We start from the raw sequence: 26,941 nt of genomic DNA, 5'->3' as shown, positions 1-26,941 counted from the left end.
CCCAGTACCCATTTCAGCCCCCAATCCAATAACCATTCTTCCTGTCCATATCTTGCCTTCTCCCCCGACTCCTCCACAGATTGCTCCCTCTTGTTCTCCTGCCTGTACCCCTCCTTCTGCCTGTACCCCTCCACCACCTCATACCCCACCACCCACCCAAACCTCTCTCTTAACTCCTTCCTCTCCTCTCCTGCTTGGTTCACCTTCTGTGCCCATCTCTCCCCCGGTCACCAACCTCTCTTTGGGATTGGGGCCTGAGGCAGAACTCCGTGTACAAGCATTAGCGTCTACGGAGTCCCTGGAACTGGCTGGCATGACCAGTTCCAACATCTCCCCGCTTCCTGTTGTGCCCCCTAAGGATCTATTGCCAGTTTCTGTTGAGCTCATGCCTGTGTCTGAGAAGAACCTTCCTCTCATCCCTTCTGCACCTAGCCCAACCTTGGAGGCTGACAGCATCCCCAATGGTCAAGAGCAGGGGATACCAGCTTCTGCTGAGGGGACCATCCTTACAGTGCTGCCTGATGGTGAGGCGTTGCCCTCCGGTCTGAGAGAGAGCAATGGACTGGAGCTCCCACCCTCAACATCTGATGAGCCACTTCAGGAGAAACTGGAGGCTGACAGGAACTTGGAAGAGTTGGTGGAAGTTCAGACCCCAACCTCCAGCCCAGAGAAGCCACAAGAACTTGGTGCAGCTGAGGTCACAGCCCCATCAACCTCATCTTCAGCCACCTCCTCTCCTGAGGGTCCTTCACCTGCCCGACCCCCTCGGCGTCGCACCAGTGCCGATGTAGAAATTAGGGGTCAGGGGGCTGGTCGTTCAGGACAACCTCCAGGCCCCAAAGTGCTTCGCAAGCTGCCAGGACGGCTAGTAACTGTGGTGGAGGAAAAGGAACTTGTGAGGCGAAGGCGACAGCAGCGGGGAACTGCCAGCATCCAAATACCTGGGGTCTCTGAGACTAGTGCCAGCCCAGGAAGTCCATCTACCCGCAGCTTGTCAGGGCCAGAATCCTCACCTCCCACCAGTGGGCCCTGTGAAGCTGCTCCCTCATCCTCGCTGCCCACCCCAACTCAGCAGCCCTTCATAGCTCGTCGTCACATTGAGCTGGGAATGACTGGTGGGGGCAGCCCAGAGAATGGAGAAGGGGCACTGCTTGCTATCACTCCACCTGCTGTGAAACGTCGAAGGGGGAGGCCCCCCAAGAAGAACAGGTCTCCAGCAGATGCCAGGAGAGGGGTTGAGGAGGCACCCTCATCCACCTCTAAGGGAACAACCAATGGGGCTGATCCAGTCCCTGGAGCTGAGACCCTAATTGTTGCAGAGCCTGTCCTGGAGCCCCAGCTTACTCCTGGGCCTCAGCCTCTTGGACCCCAGTCAATTCATAGACCAGAGCCCATCATCCTGTCACCTGTGGAGAAAAGAAGACGTGGGCGGCCCCCTAAGGCACGAGATTTGCCCATCCCTGGGACTATGTCCTCTCCAGGGGACAGCAATTTAGAGAGTCGGACACAGCCACTCCCACTACCACCACCCTTGCCACCACCCCTACCACTTCTAGCCTGTCCCACTGCTACTGTCGCCAACACTGTCACCACTGTCACCATTTCAACATCCCCACCCAAGCGAAAGCGGGGCCGACCTCCCAAGAATCCACCATCGCCTCGGCCCAGCCAGCTCCCTGTCTTGGACCGTGACAGCTCTTCTGTCCTTGAGAGCTGTGGATTGGGGAGACGGCGGCAAGCCCAGGGCCTGGGGGAGAGTGAGGGCAGTTCTTCTGATGAGGATGGAAGCCGCCCCCTTACCCGCCTGGCCCGCCTGCGGCTTGAAGCAGAGGGAATGCGGGGACGAAAAAGTGAAGGGTCCATGGTGGTGGCTGTAATTCAGGATGATCTGGATTTAGTAGATAGTGGGCCAGGCGGATTAGAATTGACACCTCCTGTGGTTTCATTAGCCCCAAAACTGCGCTCAACCCGGCTGCGACCAGGGTCTCTAGTCCCCCCACTAGAGACTGAGAAGGTGCCTCGCAAACGGGCGGGGGCCCCAATTGGTGGGGGTCCTGGGCTGGCAAAGCGGAGCCGTCTACAGCCCCCAAGTCCCCTGGGGCCTGAGGGTTCAGTAGAGGAGTCTGAGGCTGAAGCCTCAGGTGAGGAGGAAGAAGGGGATGGGACCCCACGCCGCCGGCCTGGCCCCCGCAGGCTTGTTGGGACCACCAACCAAGGGGACCAGCGCATCCTGCGCAGCAGTGCCCCTCCCCACCTGTCTGGCCCTACCGTTAGTCACAGAGGCCGAAAGGCCAAGACGTGAGTGGGCTGCCCCTCCACCTAGGCTTTCCACCATGGCTGCTCTCCCTCCATGACCAGGCCTGACTCTGTTAACCACTACTTGAAGTCTTTTGAGGGGGAAAGCCTCCAGGGAGACATAAGGGCCTTCTCCCTTCTTTCCACCAAAGTAGGGGGTAGGCAACTGGTTGTCATGGAAATGGGGCTCATCACAATCCCCCCTTCCCTTCCACCCCACATGGCTGGGCAGTGTTAAGGGTGGCAAGATAGTCTGTCCCCACCCCCTTGTACTTGATTCCCCAGCTATCTTCATAGCCCCACACCCTTAGGGGAAGGGGGAGGGGCTTCTCTACAATGAGTTTTTTCTTTTTCTTTTTTTCTTTTTTTTTTTTTTTTCTTTTTCTTTTTTTTTTTTTTTTTTTTCTTTTCTTTTTTTTTTTTTTTTTTTAAGAAGAAAAAAATAATAAACTTAGTTTCTGTACGAGCATCCGCGTAAGGAGGCTTCTGATTTTCTGGTCTGGTGGAGGGTTGGGTGGGAACTTGGGCATCATTTTTTCTACTCTTGCTCTTGGGAAGACCCTCATACTTAAGTGGTCTCTAAACCAGGATTGTATACCTTTGAGGCAGAAATCACCCTCAAGAAGAGGAAAAATTGGCAAATCTGATTTGGCAGGGTGTGTTTCCCAAAAGTCTCAGTTTTAAGTCACTCAGACACACTCTTTGTCTCCCTTCTGTCCCCTTGGCTCTCTGCCTTTCCCTCAGCATTCTCTAGTGCCTCAGCCTTTTCCCTTCTTTTAACCATCTTGCTTAGGTGCTTCTCTTCCTTTCAAAAGAAAGCAGGCATCCTACTTCCACTTGCTTCATCCCCTGGCCCTCCCCTCCTCTCCTCCTAGCCAAACTGGTTTAAGTCAGCCACACCCCCTTCCCAGCTCCTGGGGCTCTTCAGATGGTGGCTGGCCACCCAACCCCACCCCTGGGCTTGGCTTGGAGCCCTGAGTCAGCTCTACCGCCCAAGCCAAATCAAACCTGAGGCAGGAGCCGAAACTCACAGTCCCGCAAGACTTATAGCCAGGTAAGAGCCCCTTGTTCGTGTTTACATTTTCTGATCTGGACACCTTGGGCCCTGGGGTGGTTCTCCCCCTGCTGACTTGGCGTCTGTGTTCTCCTCATCTGACTTTTTTTCTTCAGTCCCTGTTCTCCTGTTCCCCTGCAGCTTTGTGACATACATCATTTTTTGCTCTCTACTTGTCTTGCCTTTTGCACCCTTTCGTCTTGTTACTATGTGGAACTATAGGTGGTTTGATTTTGTTCAATCTATAGGACAATGATTAGGCATTAGGATGGAAAAGTGATTTGATGCTAGAGCTTTGAGGGCCTGAGAAATAGGGAGATGAGAAAGAAGTAGGGCATCATTATGCAGGTTTCTGTGTGGATAATGAGGTCATTTGAACTCTTAATCTGATTGTGTTGTGTGGCTTGGGTTAAAATGGAGAGAAGGTGGCAAGTATGGCATAGAAAAGGAGGCCCCAACTTGGGGGAGTAAGATCTTTTCTGATGTTTTTTCAGCTGTTAAAAAGAGTTTGTGTAATTTTTCCTTCTCCATCCCCAGGCATGGTAGGTTTGGTTTTTGGTACTGAGGATTGAACCAGGACCTAGCACAAGCTAAGCAAGCACTCCACTACTGAGCTCCATTCCCAGTACCCCGTTTCTGTTTTTCAGTCTTTTTACTTTGAGACAGGGTCCGAATTTCCAAACTGCCCTCAAATTTGTGATCCTCTTGTCCCAGTCTCTGGAATAACTGGGATTACAAGTGTGTATGATCAGAACCAGTCAGAATTGTTTTTTCATATGAAGTCGCTGCTTGCTTGAAGTTGGGTACAGGGCTTAGGGTCCTGCCCTCTGGTTCCTCAATACTCAGAGGCAGACTCTGGGGAACTTCAGGTAACTTTAGGACCCTTTGAAGTACAGTTTTAAATCATTTAGCCTCAAGCTTTCAAGATTCTGTTCCTTCTGCTTCTAGGTATGCATTTATCATTTTGCTTCTCCCCACTTGTCAAAACAGTAAGTAATATGTTCATACTTGCTTGCCTTCAAAGACTCAGAATCTTAAGCTGAAGGAAAAGGATCCTAGCCATGCGTTTACTCTCCTGGTCTGAGTCACTAGAGGAATTTCCCAGTAGGGCAGCATTCCTGAGAGTTGGGTTAGGCCATGAGGACAGCATACTCTGAGGGGTGGAGTCAGAGCAAGCCAGGCCAAGAGCTCATTTGTTGGGCTTACAAGTACCTTGACTGTATCGCCCACAGGTGATGGAGGACGAGGAGAAGGCAGTGGAGATCATGGTGAGCAACACGGGAGCTGCTCATTCTCCATCCCCCATCCGCTGCTGCTGGCTCCGCCTCCGCTACTTGGCAGCTACTAGCATTATCTGTGGCTGCTCTTGCCTGGGAGTCATGGCTCTTGTGTTTGCCATCAAGGTGAGGAAAGCAATTCCTATGGGAGCAGGGGAGTGGGTATAAGGCAATGGTTTTGTGTATCTGACCTGTCTGTATTGACTGAACAGTTACTAAATACCTATTGGTGCTTGGCTTTGGGCTAGTGCCAGAATAAGATATGGTTCCTATTGTCAAAGGACCCATAGTCTAATGAATGAGATGGCAGTGAAAATGGATAATTTTTCATAGAATTTAGTTCATCAATACTGTGATAGAGGAAGTACAGGGTACTCTGGGAGCCAGAAGGGATCTGTGTTTGTGTGTGTGTTTGTGTGCACGTCTGTGTTGAGTAGGTAAGGCTGCCTAGGGAGGTGACAGGAAAGTAACCCTAAATAAAAGATGAGTGGATAAGGATGAAAGGTCACTCCATGTAAAGGCAGTAGTGTACAAAGGCCTTGACTGTTCGTTCCGCATGGCAGGTCCAGTGAAGAATAGTGACAGATGAAGGCAGAGGATCCACATTCCTGAGGGCCTCACATTCTGTTTTTAGGAATTTAGACTTTAAAGTACTGGGGAACCATTTAAGGATTTTTTCATGGGAGAGTGGCATGGTAAGATTTGTGTTTCAGAAAAAAATCCGTTCTCAAGGTCTGTGTGGAGAGTGAATTGAAAGGGGCAAGACTAGAGGCAGCTGAGCAACAATGAGAGCAATCTATAGGAGTTTGGAAAAAACAGTGGGGTCTTTTGAGAGGGCCTCGCCTGCAGATGTACCCTTTTTTTCTTTTTTTCTTGCAATGCTGGGGATTGAACCTGTGGCCTTATACATCCTAGGCAAGTGCTCTACCATTGAGCTACACTTGTAGGCTGCACGTGTACCTTTTGAAAGACTAACTTAAATATCATGTTGGAATTAACAGTCGGTATTTCTATTACCATAAGAATTTCTGACTTTCATTAGAGCAAAATTATGAAAAATATTCTTTTTTTTTTTTTTTTTTTTTTTTTTCAGCCACTGAGCCACATCCCCAGCCCTATTCTGTATTTTATTTAGAGACAGGGTCTCACTGAGTTGCTTAGCACCTGACATTTGCTGAGACTGACTTTGAACTTGAGATCCTCCCATCTCAGCCTCCTGAGCTGCTGGGATTACAGGTGTGTGCCACCACACCTGGCTATGAAAAGTATTTTTAATGGTGAAAAAGATGACACCGACTGGGCTAGGAGAATCGAGTTTGGACATGAATAAAAAGTCAAGAATTCCACATTCTGAATGAATCTGGGATGAATAGAATAGAGAATGAAAGGATTAAAAGTACTTTTCCTGGCTCATGCCCTATAATACCACCTACTCTGGAGGCTGAGGCAGGAGAATCACAAGTTTGAGGCCAGCCTTGGCAATTTAAGCCCCTGTCTCAAAATTTATAAAAGTACTGGTGATATAGCTCAGTGGTAAAGCACCTCTAGGTTCAATCCCCAGTACCAAAAAAAAAAAAGTACTTTTTCCATATGTGATCTTGACTGCTAACCATGGCCACCTTGAAAAGATGGATACCCTATTTTCCAGGTTAGGCATGAGAGAAACTGGAAAGGAAGGTGAAATATTTGGGTGTGAGGTTTTGAGCTATGAAGGATGGGGGAGTGGAATGGGACAATGGGCCATTTTGGGCAGAAACAGGGGGAGAACCTAACCAAGAACCTGCCCCCACAGGCAGAAGAACGGCATAAGGCAGGCCGGTTCGTGGAGGCAGTACACTGGGGGGCCCGGGCCCGGAGGCTCATCCTGGCCAGCTTTGCTGTTTGGCTTGCTGTCCTTATTCTGGCCCCCCTGCTGCTATGGCTGCTCTCCTACGCCATCGCTCAGGCTGAGTGACCCTGAGTGGCCTCTGCTAAGAGTCAGCTGAGACCTGGATCCAACAGTTTGATGACAGCAGTGGTCCTTCCTGGTTGGAAGGATGGTGTCTCTCCCAAGGGCCTTTTGAAGAGCTCTTTTAGCCCTTTATATAAGGAGAGCAGCAGCTGAGACTGATGAAGGGAGGTCAGCCTGCTCTGTTCTTTCAGTGCCCTCCACCTTCTATCTCCTTACCCTGCACCATCCCAGGGCCTTTACCCAGAAGAGGGGTTGAAGACCAGGCCTGATTTTATTAGAATTTGTTTTGTAATAAAAATCTTTTTTGGTGGTGAAATGTTCCTGTCTAATTGTTCTTTCCCTACTTTCCCCTGAGCCATTTGTGAGAGCCAGACTGAACATCTGATTAATGGCAGAAGTCTACATATGGTCTTTGGCCTACCTAGGAGCTCCAAGAGAAGAAAATTATTTTTTCTTCTTCTGGAAGTTTCCCTTCTTGGAAAAAACACAGCTTCTCCCTTATACATAAGCAGAGACCTTGAGGCCAGAGAGGAAGAGTAGTAACAGCAGCTACTGTTTGTTTATTGACTACTTAATGCTAGGCTGTGTTTTAAGCAGTTTATATTTCTTCTTCAGTACTCACAATAGCAGGTACCATCATTTTCACTTTATAGTTGAGGATATAGGCACATATCTGCCGAAGTCACTCAGTTTGTAAATGGCAGAGCTGGGATTGAACCCAGTTTTGACTCCAGAGCCAAGAGAGGAGTGAAAGGGATGAATGGCAGACAACCATCCTGTGTATGACTTTTATATGATTATAATGAGCTTTTATATCCTTTATATTAGACTTCATGATGATAACCATTTTTCTAAGTTGTGAAATATTTCACACGGGAAAGTACCCAAATATACAACTCAAACATCTGAAAAGCCACCATTCAGTCAAGAAACTCATCATTAGCACTCAAGTCTTTCTTTAAAATTTTGGTTTTTTTTTTTTTAATGCAAGTCTTTCTTTAAAATTTTGTTTTAGTTGTTAATGGACCTTTATTTCATTCATTTATTTAAATATGATGCTGAGAATTGAACCCAGTGCCTCACTCATGCTAGGCCACTGAGCCACAACCCCAGCCCTCCACAAAGCCTTTTATGTCTTTCCCAATCACTACTTCCTTTCTTTCCACAGGTAACTGCCATTCTGAATTCTATCACTGTAGTTTTAATTTTGCCCATGTTTGAACTTAATATAGATGGAATCTCATTTATTTTTTTGTATTAACCTCAACATTGTGAAATTCATCAATATTCAGTATAGTTTTTGTTGTATAGTATTCCTTGTATGAATATGTAGAAATCAACTAATTTTCTTTATATTTTTTTAAGTTGTCAGTGGACCTGTATTTTATGTATTTATATGTGGTGCTGAAAATCGAACTCAACGCCTCACATACTAGGGAAGTGCTCTACCACTGAGCTACAACTCCAGCCCTCAACTCATTTCTGTTGGACTTCTGGGATGTTTCCAATTTGGGGATATTATAAATCATGCTACTGTGGATGTTCTTGTACATGTCTCTTGGAGTACTTGTGCCTTGAGAATGGCATTTTGGGGTTATCTCACCATAATTCAGAGACCAGAAGAGCACCTACAGGAATTAGAGATGTGCACACTGAAGAAAGAGAATTAGAGAGAAAAGAGTTCAGTGTTCCAAAGTACTCTGAGAAGGAAAAGTGAAGAGAATTCTTGGTGGCCCCAGAAGTTATAATTCTAACAGTGGGTTGGGCACAGTGGTGCACACCTTGTAATCCCAGCAACCAGGGAAGCTGAGGCAGGAGGATCAAAAATTCAAAACCAGCCTCAGCAATTTAGTGAGACCCTGTCTCAAAAAATAAAAAAGGTTGGGGATGTAGCTCGGTGGTTACAAGTGCCCCAGGGTTCAATCCCTGGTACCAAAAAAAAAAAAAAAAAAACCAACAGTGGGTGACAATGGTTCTCACCCTTGACTTCACAATGAACCGCCTGTGAAGTCTTAAAAAGTATTTAAGCCTTGCCTGAACTGATTTAATTGGTATGAGGTGCTGCCTGGGTATTGCTCTTTAAATAAGATTTTATTGCATTCACTCCACTAATTTCTAAATTGGGAAATTGTTAACATTGTATTTTTGTTTCTTTTTTGCGGTGCTGGGATTGAACCCAGGGCCTTGTGCATGGTAGGCAAGCTCTGTACCACAGAGTTGGCACCCTACAGTCCAGAGTAATTCATTATAGGAAGATTTTTATGGAAACTTTTGAACGAATTTTGATTAACCAGCAACTTCAGTGTATTAGAAGAGACTATCCCATTCTCCCAAACTGATTAAATGAGGTTTTGCTGTTTGTTGTTTTATTAAATTTTTTTTTGTAATATATATATATATTTTGTAGAAGAACACAATACCTTCATTTGTTTATTTTTTATGTGGTGCTAAGGATCGAACCCAGTGCCTCACATGTGCCAGGCAATCACTCTACCACTGAGCTACAACCCCAGCCCTAATTTTTTTTTTTTTTTTTGTAGTTTTAGATGGACAGAATGCCTTTATTTTATTTCGTTTTATGTGGTGCAAAGAATAGAGCCCAGTGCTTCATACATGCTAGGCAAGTGCTCTGCCACTGAGCTACAACCCCACATTTTGGAAGACATTTCCAAACAATAAAGTCATGTATACCCTTTACCTAAACTGATAATTTTTAATATTTCATATTTGTTTTATTGATGAACCATTTGAGGGTAGTTTTTGTTGGTTTTTGGGTTTTAGCAATGGAAATTGAACACGGGCAATTCTACCACTGAGCTACATCTCCAGCTCTCCCAGTCACCAGGTGTGAACTCAAACTTGCAATCCTCCTGCCTCAGCCTCCCAAGCTGCTGGGATTGTGCCATGTGAGGGTAATTTGTAGACCTTTTAAGGTCTATCTTCTAAGGACAAGTGCATTTGTTCATATAACTAGAATACAATGATATAATTCAGAGAAGCTAACGTATACAGTTTTAACATTACAATAGGAAATATGTAGTCCATATTAAAATTTGCCAATTTTCTCAGCAACATCATGGATTGCAATGGATTTCCTATTTTAGGATCCAGTTGAGAACCCTCACTATTTTTCCTTTAAGTCTTCTTCAATTTTGGATAGCTCATCATCCTTATTTTTGTCTTTCATGATGTTTTTGAAGCAAGGCCCCATCACATCAGAAGGCATATGCATATGCTGTTTGTCCTCTTATTGGTGTTAGCATTAACGACAAGGTAAAGATCCTTCTTTTCTTTGTAATTAAAAGCAATCTATGTAAATATCCTGTTCTTCAGCAAATTTTCACTAATGATTTTAATGCCTACTAATTTTGCCCAAATCACATATTATCATGAAACTTGCAAAATGTTGATGTTCTAACTTTATATCATTCTTTCTACATTAGTTGGCACTCGACTAAAAATCTGGGGCTGCAGATATAGCTTAATGGTAAGTGCCTACCTAGCATGTACATTTATTTACTTAAACTTTGTGTTTGGTTTTTGTTTTCGTTTTTTTACACAGTACTGAAGATTGAGCCCAAGGTCTCTCATATGCTAGGCAAGCACTACTACCCTTGAGCTACATCCCCAGCCCTTTTTATTTATTGATTTATTAAATATTTTTAGTTGTAGATGGACATAATACCTTTATTTTATTTTTATGTGGTGCTGAAGATCCAACCCAGGGCCTCACGCATGCTAGGCCAGCGCTCTACCACTGAGCCACATCCCCAGCCCACCCTTTTTATTTTGAAACAGAGCCTGGTAGAGTTGCTGAGGTTGGCCTCTAACTTGAAATCCTCCTGCTTCAGCCTCCAGAGAATTCTCCCTGGTTTTGACCAGTGGAAACCTCTTAAACATGGTTGTTGTTTCTTTCTGTAAGACCACAATTTTTTTTTTTTTTTTTTTTTTGCCATCGCAATTGAACCCCAAGGATGCTTAACCACTGAGCCGCATCCCCAGCCCTCTTTATTTTTTATTTTGAGACAGGGTCTCACTGAGATGCTTGGGGACTCGCTTAAACTGCTGAGGCTGGCTTTGAACTTGGAATCCTCCTGCCTCAGCCTCCTGAGCTGCTGGGATTACAGCCCCACTGGATGCCCAGCAAGACCACATCATTCTTTAGCTACTTACTGACACACATTATTTCAGATGATTATACTTTCATTGCTGCCACCTGGGTAGTGGGCATGTCTCCCAAGAGACTCTTTAGAAATCAGTATCCAGACACCTGGTGTGCGCCTCGTGGGTTATTGCCAGACTTAGAAAACGTTATTTTATTTATTTTAAATCTATTTTTAGTCGTTCCTCCAGTTTCATTCATTCATTCTTCCTCTCCTTTTCCCATTACAGATTGCATATTCCCAAATAACAAACCTTGGCTCCCAACCTACATTATTAATGTGTATTTAACTTAATTTCAGAATCATTATCCCATTGCGGTTACCATACAGCAAAACTACTTTAGTAAAGTTTATAAAATTTCTTCACAGTTTTTGTCTTTAGATTGATATAAAGCCAAAGTATACTGTAAAAAACTATTTGGATTCATTTTTCTCCCTTTATGTAGAAATGTCTTTCAAAATGACATTTTAAAGATAGCTATTGAAAAATTCATTCGTTTTGTTACTCTTTTGCTAGAACATAACCTCCACAAGGGTGTGTTGACTTTTCATTGCTATTGGTCTGGAGTCTAGGCGTCAGACACTCAACACGTATTTGTTGAATAAATGAGTGCCGGGCTAAACTGACTTAATTCACTCCTGGCAGAAATCTCCACAACCTGATGGGCTTGGAGCAAAGTTTGATAAATCCCCGCCCCCACAGTTTTTGGAAGGCGGAGCAATATTGGGAAAGTGTACAATCCCGGGTGGTAAACACTAGGACTTGGGAGATATTCAAGAGGAGTGAGTGGCCACAGTACCAGAAGACCTCTTCCGGCCAAGTCCACACCAAATGGCTGAGCAAGTGTTCAAGCGTTTCAAAGGCTGGAGTTCGCCCCACATAGCAGGCACGTTGGACTAGGCTGCTAATATGAAAAAGAGCCGAATTCAGATAGGGATGTTGGAGAAAAATGAGAGAACCCTACCTAAACCCAGGAACCTAGCGCAGCCAAGCCCTACAACTCGGCTGCCCAGAAGCTTCCGGGTTCCATTCCAGGCCTCCAACATTGCTTGACAACAAACTCCACCCTCTGCAGCAGACGCCATGCGCTGATTGGCTGTCTCTAAAACCGCGGCCCTATGGTCGCAGTCTTAGGTAACTTCGAGCTCCAACGCCGACTCCTGCCCCGGGACTCTCGGCTTCCTATTAGACTACCAGTTTCCAATCAGAAGGGTTTCTGAACCTCAATCTTTCGAAGGCGCTGGCCATTGGTCGCAGGATCGGGGCGGAGCCTCAGGTCGCTGCCGGCACCGCCAGGGGCAAAGCAAGGGACTAAAAGCGAACCCTTTCGCCTAGCTGCCTCTCGTGGACCCTAGCCTGTCTGCCCTTTCCAGCGGGTGAGCCTGCGCGAGACCCCGCGCCCCCTCCTAGCGTCTGCCAAGTGCGCCTGCGCGGCAACAGCCGCCAGCCCTTGTGCCGCTTTCCCTTTTTCCTGACCACCTTTTCCCTTCCCCTCCCCCCGTCCCCCTTCCCCTGTCCCCCTCCCTGTCCTGCCACCCATCCCGTCCCCTAGGCCCTTCTGTAGGTTTTCCCCAGTCCCGATCCTTACCCTACCCCCGCCCCCATCCCCCAGGACCCTGGCGCCCCAGCCGCAGGGGCTGCGCCTCCGCGAGCCGCGATGTGCGTCGTCTCAGAGCCTGTGGGTCTCCCTTCCCTCACTGCCCTCCGTTTCCTCTGCACAGGCCCCCACCTCCCTCAGAATGACGCTGGACGTGGGGCCGGAGGATGAGCTGCCCCGACTGGGCTGCGGCCAAGGGTTTACCAGAAGTACGACCAAGGACGTCATTGGCAGGTGAGCCGCAGCCAGGAAAACGGAGGCCAGAGAGGTCAGGTCCTAGCCAGGATACACGTTTCCATCTGAGGGCTGGCTAGATGGGAAAGGTCAGTCAATGGTCGGTGGAGAACATTTGGTGATTAGATTTGTATTCTGGGTTAACCCCATTTTCTCACTAATTCATTCATGTTTTAAACATCATAATTGAAGCATGTATGTGTGATAGACAAAGCTAAATGCGCGGAGGGTAGAAAAGATGTGTATGACCTGGAGGTACTCCAAGTGAAAAAGACACATGGATGTTTCAAAAGGTATCTAACCAGTTGGGCAGAGGTCTGCGTAAAGTGCTGTGGGTGTCCCAGAAAACTCGGAAGGAGTCATCTTTGGGCTGGGTCCTAAAGTATGTATAGGAATTTAACATGCAGAGAATAGAAGGAAGAGCTTACGTGTAGAGTCAGTGACAGATAGTTATTCATCAAAAATTTCCTAAATGTAGTAGGTATATTATTATATTAGGCACTGGGGATACCCAATGAGAGTTGACAGAAATCCATGAGTTCTGCCTTTGGAGTTTACAATTTAACAGTAGAGATAAATAATAAATGTAAAAATAATAAAGATGAATGTAAGTGCTAGGGAGAGAATAAATAGGACAATGATATGTGTATAATTAATGATGCCACTGCAGATTGGGAAGCCTGGATGATCTCTGAGGAAGTGAGGAAATTTATTTGTTTATGATGCTAGGGATCAAATCCAGGGCGGTGTGTGTGGTAGGCAGGTGCTCTAACACTGAGCTAGATCCCCAGCCCCAAGGAAGTGAGTTTTTTTTTGGGGGGAGGGTACCAACGATTGAACCCAGGGGAACTTCACCACTGAGCTACATCCTCAGCATCCCCATTGTGTATGTGTGTGTGTGTGTGTGTGTGTGTGCGTGTGCGTGCGTGTGTGCATGCGTGCGTGCACGCACGCACATGCTGGGATCGAACTCAGGACTTTGTGCATGTAAGGCAAGCACTCTACCACTGAGCTAAATCCCCCGCACCAGGAAGTGAGTTTTGAGCTGAGACCTGAAAGTTAAGGCAGGACATATTCCAGCAGATGGAACGGTAGTGCCAACGCACTGTCAAGTGTATGTGTTTGGGAATCAAAGAAGAGAGTTGAAAGGGACTGTAAATTTAGGAGGCATCAGCATATAGATCCTGACAAGGGAGACAGAGAATAGAGAAGGGAAAGGAACGTAGACTTAGGCCCTGAGGCATGTCACCATTAGAGGTTAATTAGAGGAGGAACCAGGAAGGGTGACTGAGGAGATGCCATGTGTGAACGAGAAAAAAAAAATAACAAAATCATAAAAATATCTTTTGAGAAGGTTGGCAGAGTCTGCTTTGCCAAATGCTCCTGGAGGCCAGGAAAGCAGGCAGAGGTGTGACCATTAGATTTGGCTAGGCATCATTAAGATATCATATGGTATATCAATAAGGAAGTTAGAATCAGGAATTCTGGAGAAAAATCAAGGCTCAAGACAAAGTAGTGAGAGTCATTTGTACAGAATAGATGTTAGGCCCCTAGAACTGGTTGAGAGAGTATTGGGAAGAGAGCTCAGATCCAACTCCTGAGGAGCTGCAGCATTTGGGGACTAGGTAAGGCAGGATGCATCAAGAAGATGGATAAGAGCCCATAGGAAAGCACAAACTGACTTGCCTGCCAAAGGAAGCAGAAGACCGTTTTGTAGTACTCAGATCAGAGGGAAGGGACCTGTCTTCTCCTAAGATTATGGTAGTATCATCCCATTGGTTTTCACCTCTTTCTTTCCCCCATTCCTTCTTGTATTTGCTGCACAGTAAATTACTTGCACACTCTCACTAAATTACTTTCTCAAGTCACAGTTTCTTCATGAATAAAGGCTAGAAGCTTTAAAAGAACTTGGCACATTCTGGAAATTGGTGACAAGTCATAAGTCACAGAAACAAAGATTAAATAGGATCATATCCAGCAGTGAAACTGCAAAGGGACTCTGGTGAGACCCTTGAACGACCAGTGAAAGAATTGGGTTTGATTTTTATTTTGTAGGTAATAGGGAGGCAGCATGAAAAGAAGAGTTTTGAGTGCATCATACAATTAGCCATAAAATTTCAAAAAAAAGTTCTTGGGCTGGGGAGATAGCTCAGTCGGTAGAGTGCTTGTGTTGCAAGCACAAGTCCCTGGGTTCGATCCCTAGCACTGCCAAAAAAAAAAAAAAAAAAATAGAGACACTAAAAAAAAGTTCTTAACATCCAGCCAAGGAATAAGGTAACACATAGAATCTGTTAGAAAAATTAATCTGGAAAGGCTTTAACAGTGTGGTCTATGCTTTAGAAATCTAATTCTAGAAGTAATGTGAGAGATGGATTGTGTGGCCTTAAGATTGGTAGCAGGGAGACGAGAGAGGGGACTGCTGTAGTTTTCCAAATGAGGAAGATAAGGTAGATTACTAGAACTAGAAATATCTAAATCCATATCTTGAGAGCTGTGGGGTATGGACTGGAGTGGTTGATTGTGGATTTTGAGGGGGAGAGAGAAACCAAGAGTAGCACCAGGTTTTCCAGTTTTGGAGAACTCAGGAAAAAAGAGAGAGGAGCTAGTTTCAGGGGAAGATGAAGTGTTCAGTGGTCATGTCTATGAAATATCTCTAGTATCCACAGAAGAGATGTTGGTCTGACACTTAATGAAGATATCTGGGTATGGAAATATCTGGGTGGAGGTACAGAGAATTACTGAGGAGAGTGTACCTAGCCAGAGAGTAGGGCCAAGGTTGGCAAACCTGATTTTTATTTATTTATCAAATTTGAGGCCCTCTGGTTATTAGGTAAATGCTCTACTTCTGTGCTACACTCCCAGCCAAGTCTGGCATTTAAGGAACAGCAGAGAACAAGGCTCTGAGTGGTATCAGCGAAAAGAGTTTAGATTTGGAGTTCGAATGTGTGTATGTTCCGGAAGGCTTAGTTACTGAAGAGTGAATGCTCTTACAGGTAAAAGGCTGTGGGATGCCAGAGGAGGGAGAATAAGTTCCATGGCTTTTGGGGTCTTTGAACTCCCTGAAATTGTGAAAATGTATGTAGCGGGGTGGAGAGAAGAATGAAGGAACTTGTATGGGTAGAGGAAAATGGGGCGGGAGGGGAAGTGGGGGAAGGAAAGATAGTAGACTGAGATAGTATTACCCTATGTATATGTATGATTACAAGAATGGTGTGAATCTACATTGTGTACAACCATAGAAATGAAAAGTTACACCCTATTTGTGTACAATGAATCAAAATGCAGTTTGTAAAAATAAAAATTTAAATAAAAAAACAAAATGTATGTAGCTTTCTGATTTCAAAAGGTTAATTACAGATGAGTAATTAGAAGGAACTAGAGGTGTAGCTCAGTAGTAGAACATTTTCCTAGCATGCATAAGGCCCTGGGTTCAATTTCTAGTACTACAAATAAAAAGATGAGTAATAGACTGTGAGGGCTGGAGATAATTAGCTCAGTGGTAAACTGCTTGCCTAGTATGCATAAGGCTTTGGGTTTAAACCCCAGTACCACCACCACAACAACAAAATTATTGATGAGACCATGGGCCTCAGACTCAGATGCCCTTAGTGGTTGCTCAGGAAATTGAATTCAAAGTGGCCAAGGGTAAGAATTTAAGAAGCGATGGTTTTTCTGGCAGCCAGAGAGTTCTTGTCCCACTTAAGATATTCTCTTGTTTCATGGGGGGCATGAGGCTGGGGAGGTTTGTTGATTTTGATTTTTTAAAAATATAAACAATAGAAAGTTAAACCTACTGCTTGGGTATCTCAAAGCTACTTATCCATAATGGAATGGTTTAGTTCAGTGTCTTTCAACCCATGCTGCACATTAGAATTGCTTAAAGGACTTTCAAAAAAATAATCCATAACCGTGTATAATCAGACAATGAAATACTATTCAACAATAAAAAGGAACAAAATACTAATATATGCTGCAATGTGAATGAATCTCAAAAACCTGTTAAATGAAGGAAAACCAGATTCAGATGCAAAAAATCACTACCATATAGTTCTATTTATATGAAATTTTAAAAAAGTAACTCTGTAGAGATAGAGAGTAGATTAATGATTACCTGAGATTGAAAGTGGGAATAGGGATTAATAGGAAATACTTGTCTAGGACTTTCTCTTAGGAAAGCCCATCTCTACTTCATTAATGCCTCTCAGTGTCCCTTCACGATATTGTTGGCCACATTTCAGAGTTGCAAAAGCTAAAGCCCAGAGCCTTATGTCAGTGAGTCACTTGGAGGTTATTTGGTGCAAATTTGGGTTCTGAACTAAGATCTAATTTTCAACTTTGGTCTTTCGGCCTATGACTCCATATATTTATTGGTGCCCCCTACACTCGAAGTGTTGTAGGGGATCTTTGGGATTTGGATGGCGTAATCAGGGAAGTTTGGGTGAAATATGGAAGGAGACTTGAATTGTTTCTTCCCATTTTCTGTAAGAGACAGGTTCTGGGTCTCAAGTGTGGAAAGGACTTACGTAGGCTTATCCCTGGAGGGAATGGCAGAGTGTGGATTCAACCAGGGCCTATCTTCCTGTAAGTTTTGTGTTGCACCTTGCTGGATACCCAGGTTGCTGAGGCCACTGCAAAGCTACTGTAGGCTAGGGTGAGTTCCTTTGGCAGTTGCCCTATTGTCTGGATGGCTCTTCAGAATCTGGCATAACGGCTAGAAGGATGCTAACACTACATTCTGGGTGAAAATGAGAAGACAGGAGGCCTTGGACTTGCACTGTTGTCTGGCTCTGGCAGAGGAGTGAGCTCTGTGGTCCGCCGTTGTGTTCATCGAGCCACTGGTGATGAGTTCGCGGTGAAGATCATGGAGGTTACAGCTGAGCGGTTGAGTCCTGAGCAACTAGAGGAGGTGCGGGAAGCCACTCGGCGAGAGACACACATCCTTCGCCAGGTCGCCGGCCACCCCCACATCAGTGAGGCTGCATTCCCTGTTCCTATTAGCTAACAACCCCTGCCCACACAGCCCACTTTCCCCACATTGCCGCCAGGCCTCTCCTCCTTTCCTCCTGGCTCTGTTCTACCTCAGAGTGGCCAGCCTTTGGGTCCCTTCTGCCTCCTTCAGTTTTCCTTCCTTCCCAGTAATAGCCCACTGCCTCCTCAGGGTGGAAAAGCCCCTGTAATGTGTATCTGCTCCTTTCCATCTCTGTTTCTCTGCTTTTCTGCCTCTTTTCCCAGTCACTCTCATCGATTCCTACGAGTCTTCTAGCTTCATGTTCCTGGTGTTTGACCTGTGAGTATTTCCCTGCCCCATCTGAGAAGACTGATTCCCACCTCCATGTGGCCCCATGCTTTCAGCTTAGTGGGCTCCCCTGCTCATACCTTCCTCTGCTCCAGCTAGGGTCCTGTTACCACAGCCTATCACTGGCCCATGGCTCTGGCTCTCTCCCTTTGTGCCATGATTAAGGCATGTTCTTCAAGGGTGATAGTCACCAAAACCAGAGTTCTGTGACCCAAGAAGTCCCTGTCCCTGTTCCCCTTTAAAAAGGGAGATAAGATTATAAATTGAGCAGTGAAAAAAAAGCTATTTTAAGAGGATAGTGTTCCAACAGTGAAATGACCACTTATAAAACAGATCCTCACTTAACCACTCTTTGTTACTTAACCCAGTGCCTTGCTCTGTCTCTGCTCATTGGTTCTTTTTTTGGCCAGTCAGAATTCACTTCAGTATATTTATAGAATGGGGACTGCAGAAATATGAAAGGAAGTAGTCTCCATTACACATATCTCCAACTTTATAGGACAGTGACATTATTTTGAGGATTAATACAGAATTGTAATAACAACCTCGATTTTAAAGACATGATAAAAGAAAAAATTTCAAAATAAAGTCCTTGTCAGTCTTTTTGCCATTTTTGGCTAAAAATTTTGATCCATGCTCTAAATAGATTTATTTTTTAAAAAAAATTTTTTTTAGTTGTCAATGGACCTTTATTTTATTTATTTATATGTGGTGCTGATGATTGAACCCAGTGCCTCACACATGCAAGGCAAGCACTCTACCACCGAGCTACAACCTGCAGCCCTAAATAGATTCATTTTTAAGAGGACCTTTCCTATCTTTCTTTTTTTTTTTTTTTTTTTTTTTTGTACCAGGGATTGAACCTAGGGTTCCTTAACCACTGAGCCACATCCCCAGATCTTTTTTTAATTTTATTTAGAAACAGGGTCTCAGCTAAGTTGCTTAGGACCTCGCTAAGTTGCCTTCCAAGCCACTGGGATTACAGGCATATGCCACCGTGCCCAGCTAACAGGACTTTTTCAGGTTTAGCTATTCTCAAATACTTTACAAGAAGTCACCTATTCTTGTAAAATGAGGCAGTTTGCCCCATTTTGGCATATTGCAGGTATTTCAACCAGCTCACTGAGTTAAACTGTCTCTGGGATCTCAGTCAATCTCAGAGTGCTCTGTCTTGAGCACTTTGGCTTGTCTGCAGAGGAATCTTGTTACTGGCCTCTTCCATAGTATTTTTTAAAAATATTTTTTTAAATATTGGACCTTTATTATTTGTTTATATATGACGCTGAGAATCAAACCCAGTGCCTCACAAATGCTAGGCAAGCATTCTACCACTGAGCCACACCCCATGCCCTTCCATAGTACTTTATGGGAGCTGATTCATTTTCTCAGTCTCCCACTGTGGGGTGCATCTGCCTCCTCTGCCCCTCCTATCCCTTAGGATGCGGAAGGGAGAGCTGTTTGACTATCTCACAGAGAAGGTGGCCCTCTCAGAAAAGGAAACCAGGTAATGGCACAGCCTGCAGCCCCTGGGGTGAACAGGGGGTGGGTGGGGCAGGGAGAAGCAGAGGAGGAGACTACGCCTCCCTCAGGTCCATCATGAGGTCTCTGCTGGAAGCAGTGAGCTTTCTCCATGCCAACAACATTGTGCACCGAGACCTGAAACCCGAGAATATTCTCCTAGATGACAATATGCAGATCCGACTTTCAGATTTTGGGTTCTCCTGCCACTTGGAACCTGGCGAGAAGCTTCGAGGTGAGGGGACCTTGCCCTAAGTGGCGTGGGAGGGAAGGAGACCCAGGCCTGAGGTTGGTTGACTGGCTGGATCTGATTAGTCAGTCCCAGGTACCAAAGAAAGGGAAGTCAGTGAGCATTTGCCAAGCACCCTCTGGATGCATACACTGTGTAATTCTGAGTGGGCTTCCTGACCTGGGAGGATGGAGACAGACAAGTAAGCAATTGGGCACACAGCTGGCAAAGGACCACACCAGGAAAGCCAGGAGGAAGGAATTCTAATTCAGCCCAAGGGATCCACAGAGGAGAGGCCTGTGGGGTAGGGCCTTGTCCCAGCAGGAATGAAAGAGTAGGGGCTCAGTCTTGATATATTTGTTGTGTCAAATAAGAATAAAAAAATAGCCTAGAGCAAATGGGAAACTTTAAGCAAAGTTCAACTGCAAGAATCCTCAGACCCTTTAATATGCTACTATGTGTCCCTCAATGGCATTGCACTACAATTAATAGATAACATATCCTGGATACTTGCCATGAGGCAGGTACCACACCAAGCCTTTACATGGCTTATTTTTCTAAATCTTCTCAAGAACCCTTGGAAATAGATAGTATTTGTGTCTCCTTTTTAGATTGGACTTAGAGATGAAATGATTTGCCCAAGGTCATTGAGCCAGGATTCAAATGAGGATTTGGGCAGTCCTTTGTGGACTTACACTTCTTGCAGATGCTGTGCTTTATTTCCCTTTGGGCTTTGACATATACTTTTCCCCTTTCTGGAATCATTTTTGCCCCTTTCTACTCTGCCCTCTCCCTTGGCTTGAGTAATTAATTTCACTGTAAGCTTCCAGGTCAGGTCCCACTGTTGGTTTTTTGTTGGTGTTTTTTGCGTTTTAGTGGTACTGGGGTTTGAACCCATGGCCTCACAGATACCAGGTAAATGCTCTACCACTGAGCTACATTCCCAGTAATCCCCTTTTTTCCTTTATACTCCCTTTATGACACTTGTCTTGCTGTATTATTCTGGGAGAGGTGAACTTAGTAAGAAATTCCACATTTTGCCAGGCACAGTGGCACACACCTGTAATCCCAGCAGCTTGGGATGCTGAGACAGGAAGATCATGAGTTCAAAGCCAGCCTTAGCAACTTAGTGAGGCCCTAAGCAACTTGGCAAGACCCTGTATCTAAACTTAAAAATATTTTCTTAAAAGGGCTGGGGGTGTGACTCAGTGGTTAAGTGCCCTTGGGTTCAATCCCCAGTACCAAAAACAAAAACCTTATTTTGCTGGGTATAGTGACATAGTGATGCATGCCTGAGATTACAGGTATCAGCAACTCAGAAGGCTGGGGCAGGGGATCATAATTTTGAGGGCAGCCTCAGTAAGTTCGCAGATCCTGTCTCAATAATTTCCCCAGTACTACCAAAAAAAGTGGGGGTGGGGGGTGCAACTGATAATGCAGCTCAGTAGTAGCACTTAGATTCGATCCTTAGTATCACACACACAAAAAGGAATCCCATACTTCTACTTGCTCCCCTTGAGTGGTAGTTCCACTAACCAGAAGAGAAATTATAATTTGGAGGCAGAAAGAAATGCCAAAAAACATTCAGTTTCCCATATGTGTCATGTGTGTCAAAATGTGGTAACATATTGTTTGAGGAATAGATAGGTTAGCTTGGCTGGAATGTTGGAGGCAAATGATATGTTTGGGTAGGACCTTGAAGTCAGTCCCCAAACCAGGTTTTCTCAGCAAGGCCACCAGGCATCTTGGTGGGTTGAGTTGTTCAGCAGAGACAGTGTCTAGTTCTGAGGTTCAGTAGGAAGCAGGCAGGAACAGAGTGGGAACACTGCTAACTCCAGCAGAGATCTGGTATTAAAGGCCTTGGAGGGGGCTGGTGGCATCCCCTCAATCTCTGCCATCTCTCCCCAGAGTTGTGTGGGACTCCAGGGTATCTGGCACCAGAGATCCTTAAATGCTCCATGGATGAAACCCACCCCGGCTATGGCAAGGAGGTTGACCTGTGAGTGTCTGGTCTTCTCTCCCATATGTACTGTCCTTCACATTGCTTGTTACCTAGGCTTGCCTGATACTAGTCTTTTTCTCAGCTGGGCCTGTGGGGTGATCCTGTTCACACTCCTGGCTGGCTCACCACCATTCTGGCACCGGCGCCAGATCCTGATGTTACGCATGATCATGGAGGGCCAGTATCAGTTTAGTTCACCTGAGTGGGATGACCGTTCAAACACCGTCAAAGATCTGGTGAGCTTGGGCTATGAGAGGACAATGGGGAAGCCCCAGGATCTGCCCCTCATGTTCTGGAGTTTCCTCTAGATCTCAAGGCTGCTACAGGTGGATCCCGAGGAGCGCCTGACAGCTGAGCAGGCCTTGCAGCATCCCTTCTTTGAGCGCTGTGAAGGCAGCCAACCCTGGAATCTCACACCCCGCCAGCGGTTCCGGGTAAGCCTGAGACTATCAGGGTCTGCACCTGTGTCTGACCTGTGACCTTTCCTGATGGATGCTCCACTAGAGCTCACACTGCCCTCATTCCCCAGGTGGCAGTGTGGACAGTGCTGGCTGCTGGACGAGTGGCCTTAAGCACACACCGAGTACGGCCACTAACCAAGAGTGCACTGTTGAGGGATCCCTATGCACTGCGGCCAGTGCGACGCCTCATTGACAACTGTGCCTTCCGACTCTATGGGCACTGGGTGAAGAAGGGCGAGCAGCAGAACCGGGCAGCTCTCTTCCAGCACAGGCCCCCTGGGCCTTTTCCCCTCGTGGGCACTGAAGAGGAGGGGGACTCCACTGCTGTCACTGAGGAAGAGGCAGCACTGGTGCTGGGCTAGAATCTTAGCCCTGGGCAGTCTCAGAAAGCAGGATTCTCCAGGAGGAGACTTTTTTATCATTCCAGCCCCTCTGGGCTCTGACCTCAGGCTCCCCTGCCTAGCAAGGTCCACCACTGATCATGCCACTGTTGGAGAGAACAGCCCTGTGCACCTACTCCACTGGCCAGGGCTTGGAAATCAGAGCTGGGGTGGAAGGGAGCCATTCTGAATGCTGTGCCTGGCCTTGTCCATGCTGCTTGTGCTGCATCTGAAATAAAATCTGCTCCATGCTAGGGACATCATGTACCTGTCTGTTGGAAGGTGCTCAGGAGGGTGGGCCAGGACGGGGCACTCTGGCCCAGGCTTTTATTGGGGAAAATGTTGGGGGTCACTTAGTCTTGTTCTTGTTTTTGCTTGGAGGTAGCTGATGAGGTCGCTCTAGAGCAGTCAACTTGGTGCTCAGCCTTTCCTCGCTGGCCTTCAGGTCGTTCCTCCACCAGCTGCTGGAGCTGCCCCAGCTCCTTATTAAGTTGGGTCTTGATGTAGGTTCGGAGGACGCAGACCTGGCCTGCAGGGAAGGAAGGGGCAGGTCAGTAGAGATGCAGTCTAGGAATGAGAGACTGTCCCTACCTGGGTGAACACACCCCCAAGGTGCCCCCCCATGTGGATGACAATATTATTTACTTCAGTCTAGGACATATTCAGCCCTTTTGGAGAGACTGGTGGGCAGAGTGGTTATGTTGGACTTTCTGGATTCAGATTCTGAATGCAACTTAGTAGTAACCGTAGGCAGGTTGACCTTTCCATGTCTCATTTTCCTCATGTAAAATATAGATAGTGCTGAGCATGGTGGCACATGCCTGTCATCCCAGCTACTCAGGAGGCTGAGGCAGGAGGCTTGCAAGTTAGAGGGCAACCTCAGCAACTTAATAAGATCCTATCATACAATAAAATTAAAAGGGCTGATAATATAGGTCAGTGGTAGAGCACTGGCCTAGCATGCACAGGCCCTGGGTTCTGGGTTCAATCCTCAGAACTGAAAAACTAAGAGTGGTCAGTGATGACACCTAGCAAGAGAGGACTGAGTGGGTTAATATACATACAACTGTGCAGGCTATCATTGTCATTGCTTTTCCAATCATCTTTCTAGAGCCACCTCTTTTGCCACCTCTCACCCCTCCCCTAGCAGTTGTGCTCTTATCAGTTCAACTGGGACTGCATCAGGATTCTTCTGGAGGATGGACAGTGTGACTAAAACTAAAAGTCTGAAGTCCTGATGTGGTCCACAGCCTTTATTCAGAGTCGCAAGGCACCCTATTCCCTCCAAGTGCTCACTTGACTCTTGCTCTGGCTGGGCCACTATCTCCAGTTCTTCCTCCTGTGGGGTGAGTGCCTGTTCCTCTGCCTCCTCTCCTTCTTTCTCTGCAAGCCAGAAGCAGGAAGAGACCTCAGCCCCAGCCTTGGGCTTGGCCCAGCCCTGGCCCTGGCCTCTTTGGTACCCATCTTACCCTTTGGCCAGAGTTTGGGTGGCTGTAGCCCCATGTAAGTCAAAGATAGATCCAACCGTACCTGGGAAGAGAAAGAACAAGGTGAAGAGAAAAAACAAGGCTAAGAGAAAGCATCTGCATTAAGGGAAAGGGAAAGATGAGGGACAGTTTCTTGCAGTCCACATCACAGTACCTGGGGTGTGAAGACATATTTGTAGAGTTTGAAGTGGCGAAAGTAGGTGTTGACCACGTAGTCTGCCAGGGCCAGCAGCTGTTCCTCCTTAAAGAGGTCGATACTGAATGGGGGCCGCTGTGGTGACAACTGGGAGTTACAGCACTGAGAGCATCCAGAAGCCCTGGCCCTTGCTCCAGGAGTTTAGAGGAAGAAGAGGGGGATAGTGGGAGAGAGGGTAGGAGATTGGGCTAGAACTTGTCTTGGGGGACAATGATAGTTTTGTCCTAGGATACTGACCCTGACTCCATGGCAGAAAAGAACACTGGTAAAGTAGCGGTAGCATTCCTCCACGTTGCCCAAAGGAGTTGCTGGTAGGGAAAGCAGGGTATGGCAGTGAGGCCCTTCCTGCTATCCATCCCTCCAGTTCACTCCCTACTTAAGGAACACAAGCTTCAGAGATGGACAGATCTAGGTTTAAGTCTTGGTTCGTTTCCTTAATTCATTCAGCAAATACTGAATCCTCAGTATGTAATGTTGTAGGCACTGAATAAGACAGACAAGGTCCTGCCATCAGGAAGCTTATATTCTAGTGGAAGTAACATACAATAATCCAAGAAATAAATAACTTCAGTTGTTAAACATTCTGAATAAATCAATCTGGAATAAAGGGATTGGAGGAAAATGCAGAAGTCATTTTACTGAGCACTGTGCATGTATTTGTATATATTATTTCTCAGAACAGTCTCACATAAAATTAGTGCTATGTCTTTAATTTACTGGTAAGGAAACAGGATTTCAAAGATGATAACTGTACACAATACTACTGTTAGTACTGATGAAACAAAGATTCCAGGTGGTAATCCCCCTACTCCTGTTTCCATGGTCAGTTGTGCCAGGCCATCTCTTCTCCCTGGGGCTCAAACCTGGTAGCCACCTCCCTCTCACCAGCACAGGCCTTGTGAAGATCTTGGAGCAGGGCACAAGCCACCGATGTCTGCTCCAGTGAGAAGCCCTGCTGTCGGCAGAAGATGAGCGCATGGGAGTAAAGGTCCAGGGTGATGGCATCCCGCAAGTTCTGCTCAGGACAACCAATCTTCAACAGCTCAGCCAGTACTCTTAGGAGAGAGAGGGAAGGATTGAGTGACAGTAGAAGCCTTGTTTCACCACCCTTCACTCACCACGTTTGAGCCAGCCATTCCTCATATCCTCCTCCCCAAGAGCTTTCCCCTCCTTGCTCAGTCCCATACTCCCTCATCTCCTCAACGTTGGAGGTCTTCTCCAGCCGGTGCATGGAATGGATGTCCAGGTATTTCCTATCACAGGAAAAGGAGAAACAGTATTGATGGCTGGTACACACTGAATTCATGATGGGACTGATTGCTCAAGAGACCTGAGTTTTCCAGGCTGGGGTCGTGGCTCAGTGGTAGAGCACTTGTGCCCAGCCTGTGTGAGGCACTGGGTTCAAACCTCAGCACCACATATAAATAAATGAATAAAATAAAGGTCTATCAACATCTAAAAGCATGTATTAAAAAAAAAGAAAAAAGAGACCTGAGTTTGAGGCTTGGTACTTTCACTAACTTGTGTAACCTTTGACAAGTAACTTACATGTGGACCTTGCTTCCTGTCTCTGTAAATGGCCTATATGAAATCTTACTCCATTAATGAGTTCTTGTCTCTGTTCTGCCACTACCTTGTCATACGATCTTGGTTAAGTGCCCCTATGATCCTCATTATCCCCATTTGTACAATGCTCCATGAAAGCTATGATATTCCTTTTGCATCCTCACACTGCCTCTTTGGACTGGGGAACCTGGGAAGGTGGCTACCACCTTGAGTGATGCATCTCTGAGCCTCAGTCTCCTCATCTTTATGGGGATGCCCTGGTTGGGAAACACTAAAGGGACAATTCACACTCCTCAGGGCTAATCACACTCACCACATGCAGATCCGGGGTTGGGGCAGAGGCGGCTGCGGAGAGAAAGCGCATTGGGGAAGAAAGAGCTGTATTGTATCTGGCCCCTAGTCCCTGGTCCGTCGTGAATCTCCAGCTGAGAACGCGCTATAATTTGCCTTCTCATCTCTAGAACTATGTAGAGCAACGCGGGAATGGTTGGACTTAAGCAGGCCCCAAGTACTATTTGTGAACTTAATCTGGGCTACACGTTCTCTCTCCAAGGCAGCCAGGAAAACGTCCCGAACATTAGGAAACGTAATGACGGGTGACGCCCCGTGGGAAAACCATTTATAAACATTCGTGAGCGGACCACTTTGTCCCACCCTCACCGGGAACAAGTTGGCTCCTGGATCTTCGTCCGCTTCCATACAGGCGGAGCCCACTGGAGCTGAATCGGTCCGCACACCTGTTCCCATCATGGCTGATGCATTCACTGAACTGATATCCTTCTCCGGTTCCCGTCGCAGTTCAGAGGGCTGTTCAAGCTCCGACTGCACCTTCACCTCCCAGATACGGGCTGGACTTCTCGCTGGGCTTCATCTCCTCGGTGTCTCAAGTCAGCACCAGATCTCTCCAGTCTAGGTTTCTGAGAGCCTATTCTCTGGCAGCGACTGCCAAGGTCTGACCCTCTAGCGACTTTCCAGCCAATGTACGCTGCAGCTAGGCCGGGTGCAGCCAATCCGCAGGGCCGGGAAGGCGTCTTCCCGGTCTCCACGGTGATCGTTGCTAGGGGCCTGTGAGAGAGGGGGGAGGGGAAGAGAGAGAAAGGTAGAAAGTGCAGGCTCACGCCAATCAGCGAGAGGAGAATGCGCATGCGTGATAAATTGCAAGCTGTAGGCCCCCTTCGAAGTTCCTAATAGGCGGGCTTGCGCTTTCCTCTGGGCTGGAAACTGGGAGTTCGGT

General features: G+C 46.4%; 3 protein-coding genes across 11 annotated transcripts in view; 2 read left to right on the top strand and 1 right to left on the bottom strand.

The window, feature by feature from the left end:
* Srcap (Snf2 related CREBBP activator protein) overlaps nucleotides 1-2,630 on the top strand; it is a 36,388-nt gene extending 33,758 nt beyond the window's left edge. Inside the window, 1 exon segment of the mRNA XM_047533369.1 lies at nucleotides 1-2,630. Coding sequence (XP_047389325.1) covers nucleotides 1-2,302 — 2,302 coding nt within the window. The 3' untranslated portion in view covers nucleotides 2,303-2,630.
* Nucleotides 2,631-2,785: 155 nt separating this feature from the next.
* LOC124970758 (phosphorylase b kinase gamma catalytic chain, liver/testis isoform) lies at nucleotides 2,786-25,751 on the top strand. Of its 7 annotated transcripts, none has more exons than XM_047534314.1 (11): nucleotides 2,790-3,349; nucleotides 4,582-4,752; nucleotides 12,463-12,572; nucleotides 17,367-17,542; nucleotides 17,805-17,859; nucleotides 19,307-19,372; nucleotides 19,458-19,621; nucleotides 21,524-21,614; nucleotides 21,700-21,853; nucleotides 21,926-22,051; nucleotides 22,147-25,742. In XM_047534314.1, the coding sequence occupies exons 2-11, from the start codon at nucleotides 4,585-4,587 to the stop codon at nucleotides 22,438-22,440; spliced, it is 1,404 nt and encodes a 467-aa protein (XP_047390270.1). In that variant the 5' UTR covers nucleotides 2,790-3,349; nucleotides 4,582-4,584; the 3' UTR covers nucleotides 22,441-25,742. The 7 variants fall into 7 exon arrangements, with proteins under 7 accessions (XP_047390271.1, XP_047390276.1, XP_047390270.1 ...); XM_047534316.1 differs by lacking the exon at nucleotides 2,790-3,349 and adding an exon at nucleotides 11,979-12,117 and having other exon boundaries at nucleotides 4,617-4,752; nucleotides 22,147-25,743; XM_047534317.1 differs by lacking the exons at nucleotides 2,790-3,349; nucleotides 4,582-4,752 and adding exons at nucleotides 10,030-10,064; nucleotides 11,979-12,117 and having other exon boundaries at nucleotides 22,147-25,743.
* On the bottom strand, nucleotides 20,983-26,915 carry Cfap119 (cilia and flagella associated protein 119). Of its 3 annotated transcripts, none has more exons than XM_047534323.1 (9): nucleotides 26,368-26,915; nucleotides 26,021-26,052; nucleotides 25,329-25,394; nucleotides 25,027-25,196; nucleotides 24,379-24,449; nucleotides 24,100-24,186; nucleotides 23,928-23,988; nucleotides 23,755-23,841; nucleotides 20,983-22,987 (listed from the first exon to the last, which is right to left on the bottom strand). In XM_047534323.1, exons 1-9 carry the CDS (start codon nucleotides 26,455-26,457, stop codon nucleotides 22,812-22,814), a joined length of 840 nt encoding a protein of 279 aa, XP_047390279.1. In that variant the 5' UTR covers nucleotides 26,458-26,915; the 3' UTR covers nucleotides 20,983-22,811. The 3 variants fall into 3 exon arrangements, with proteins under 3 accessions (XP_047390279.1, XP_047390278.1, XP_047390280.1); XM_047534322.1 differs by having other exon boundaries at nucleotides 20,985-22,987; nucleotides 24,100-24,216; XM_047534324.1 differs by lacking the exon at nucleotides 26,021-26,052 and having other exon boundaries at nucleotides 20,985-22,987; nucleotides 24,100-24,216.
* Nucleotides 26,916-26,941: the final 26 nt, after the last annotated feature.

The sequence above is a fragment of the Sciurus carolinensis genome, chromosome 18 (assembly GCF_902686445.1).
Source record: "Sciurus carolinensis chromosome 18, mSciCar1.2, whole genome shotgun sequence".
In the NCBI taxonomy this organism is placed as follows: Eukaryota; Metazoa; Chordata; class Mammalia; order Rodentia; family Sciuridae; genus Sciurus; species Sciurus carolinensis.
This window is presented reverse-complemented; position numbering and strand designations above follow the sequence as displayed.

Excerpts from the sequence above, each read along its gene's own strand:
- LOC124970758 (XM_047534314.1), top strand. The coding sequence starts at position 4,585 with ATGGAGGACGAGGAGAAGGCAGTGGAGATCATGGTGAGCAACACGGGA. Across the intron at positions 12,573-17,366 it reads ACCAAGGACGTCATTGGCAG|AGGAGTGAGCTCTGTGGTCC; the intron begins GTGAGCCGCAGC and ends TGGCTCTGGCAG. Across the intron at positions 22,052-22,146 it reads CACCCCGCCAGCGGTTCCGG|GTGGCAGTGTGGACAGTGCT; the intron begins GTAAGCCTGAGA and ends CTCATTCCCCAG.
- Cfap119 (XM_047534322.1), bottom strand. The coding sequence starts at position 26,457 with ATGATGGGAACAGGTGTGCGGACCGATTCAGCTCCAGTGGGCTCCGCC. Across the intron at positions 25,197-25,328 it reads AACGTTGAGGAGATGAGGGA|AGTACTGGCTGAGCTGTTGA; the intron begins GTATGGGACTGA and ends CTCTCTCCTAAG. Across the intron at positions 24,450-25,026 it reads TCTTCACAAGGCCTGTGCTG|CAACTCCTTTGGGCAACGTG; the intron begins GTGAGAGGGAGG and ends TTTCCCTACCAG.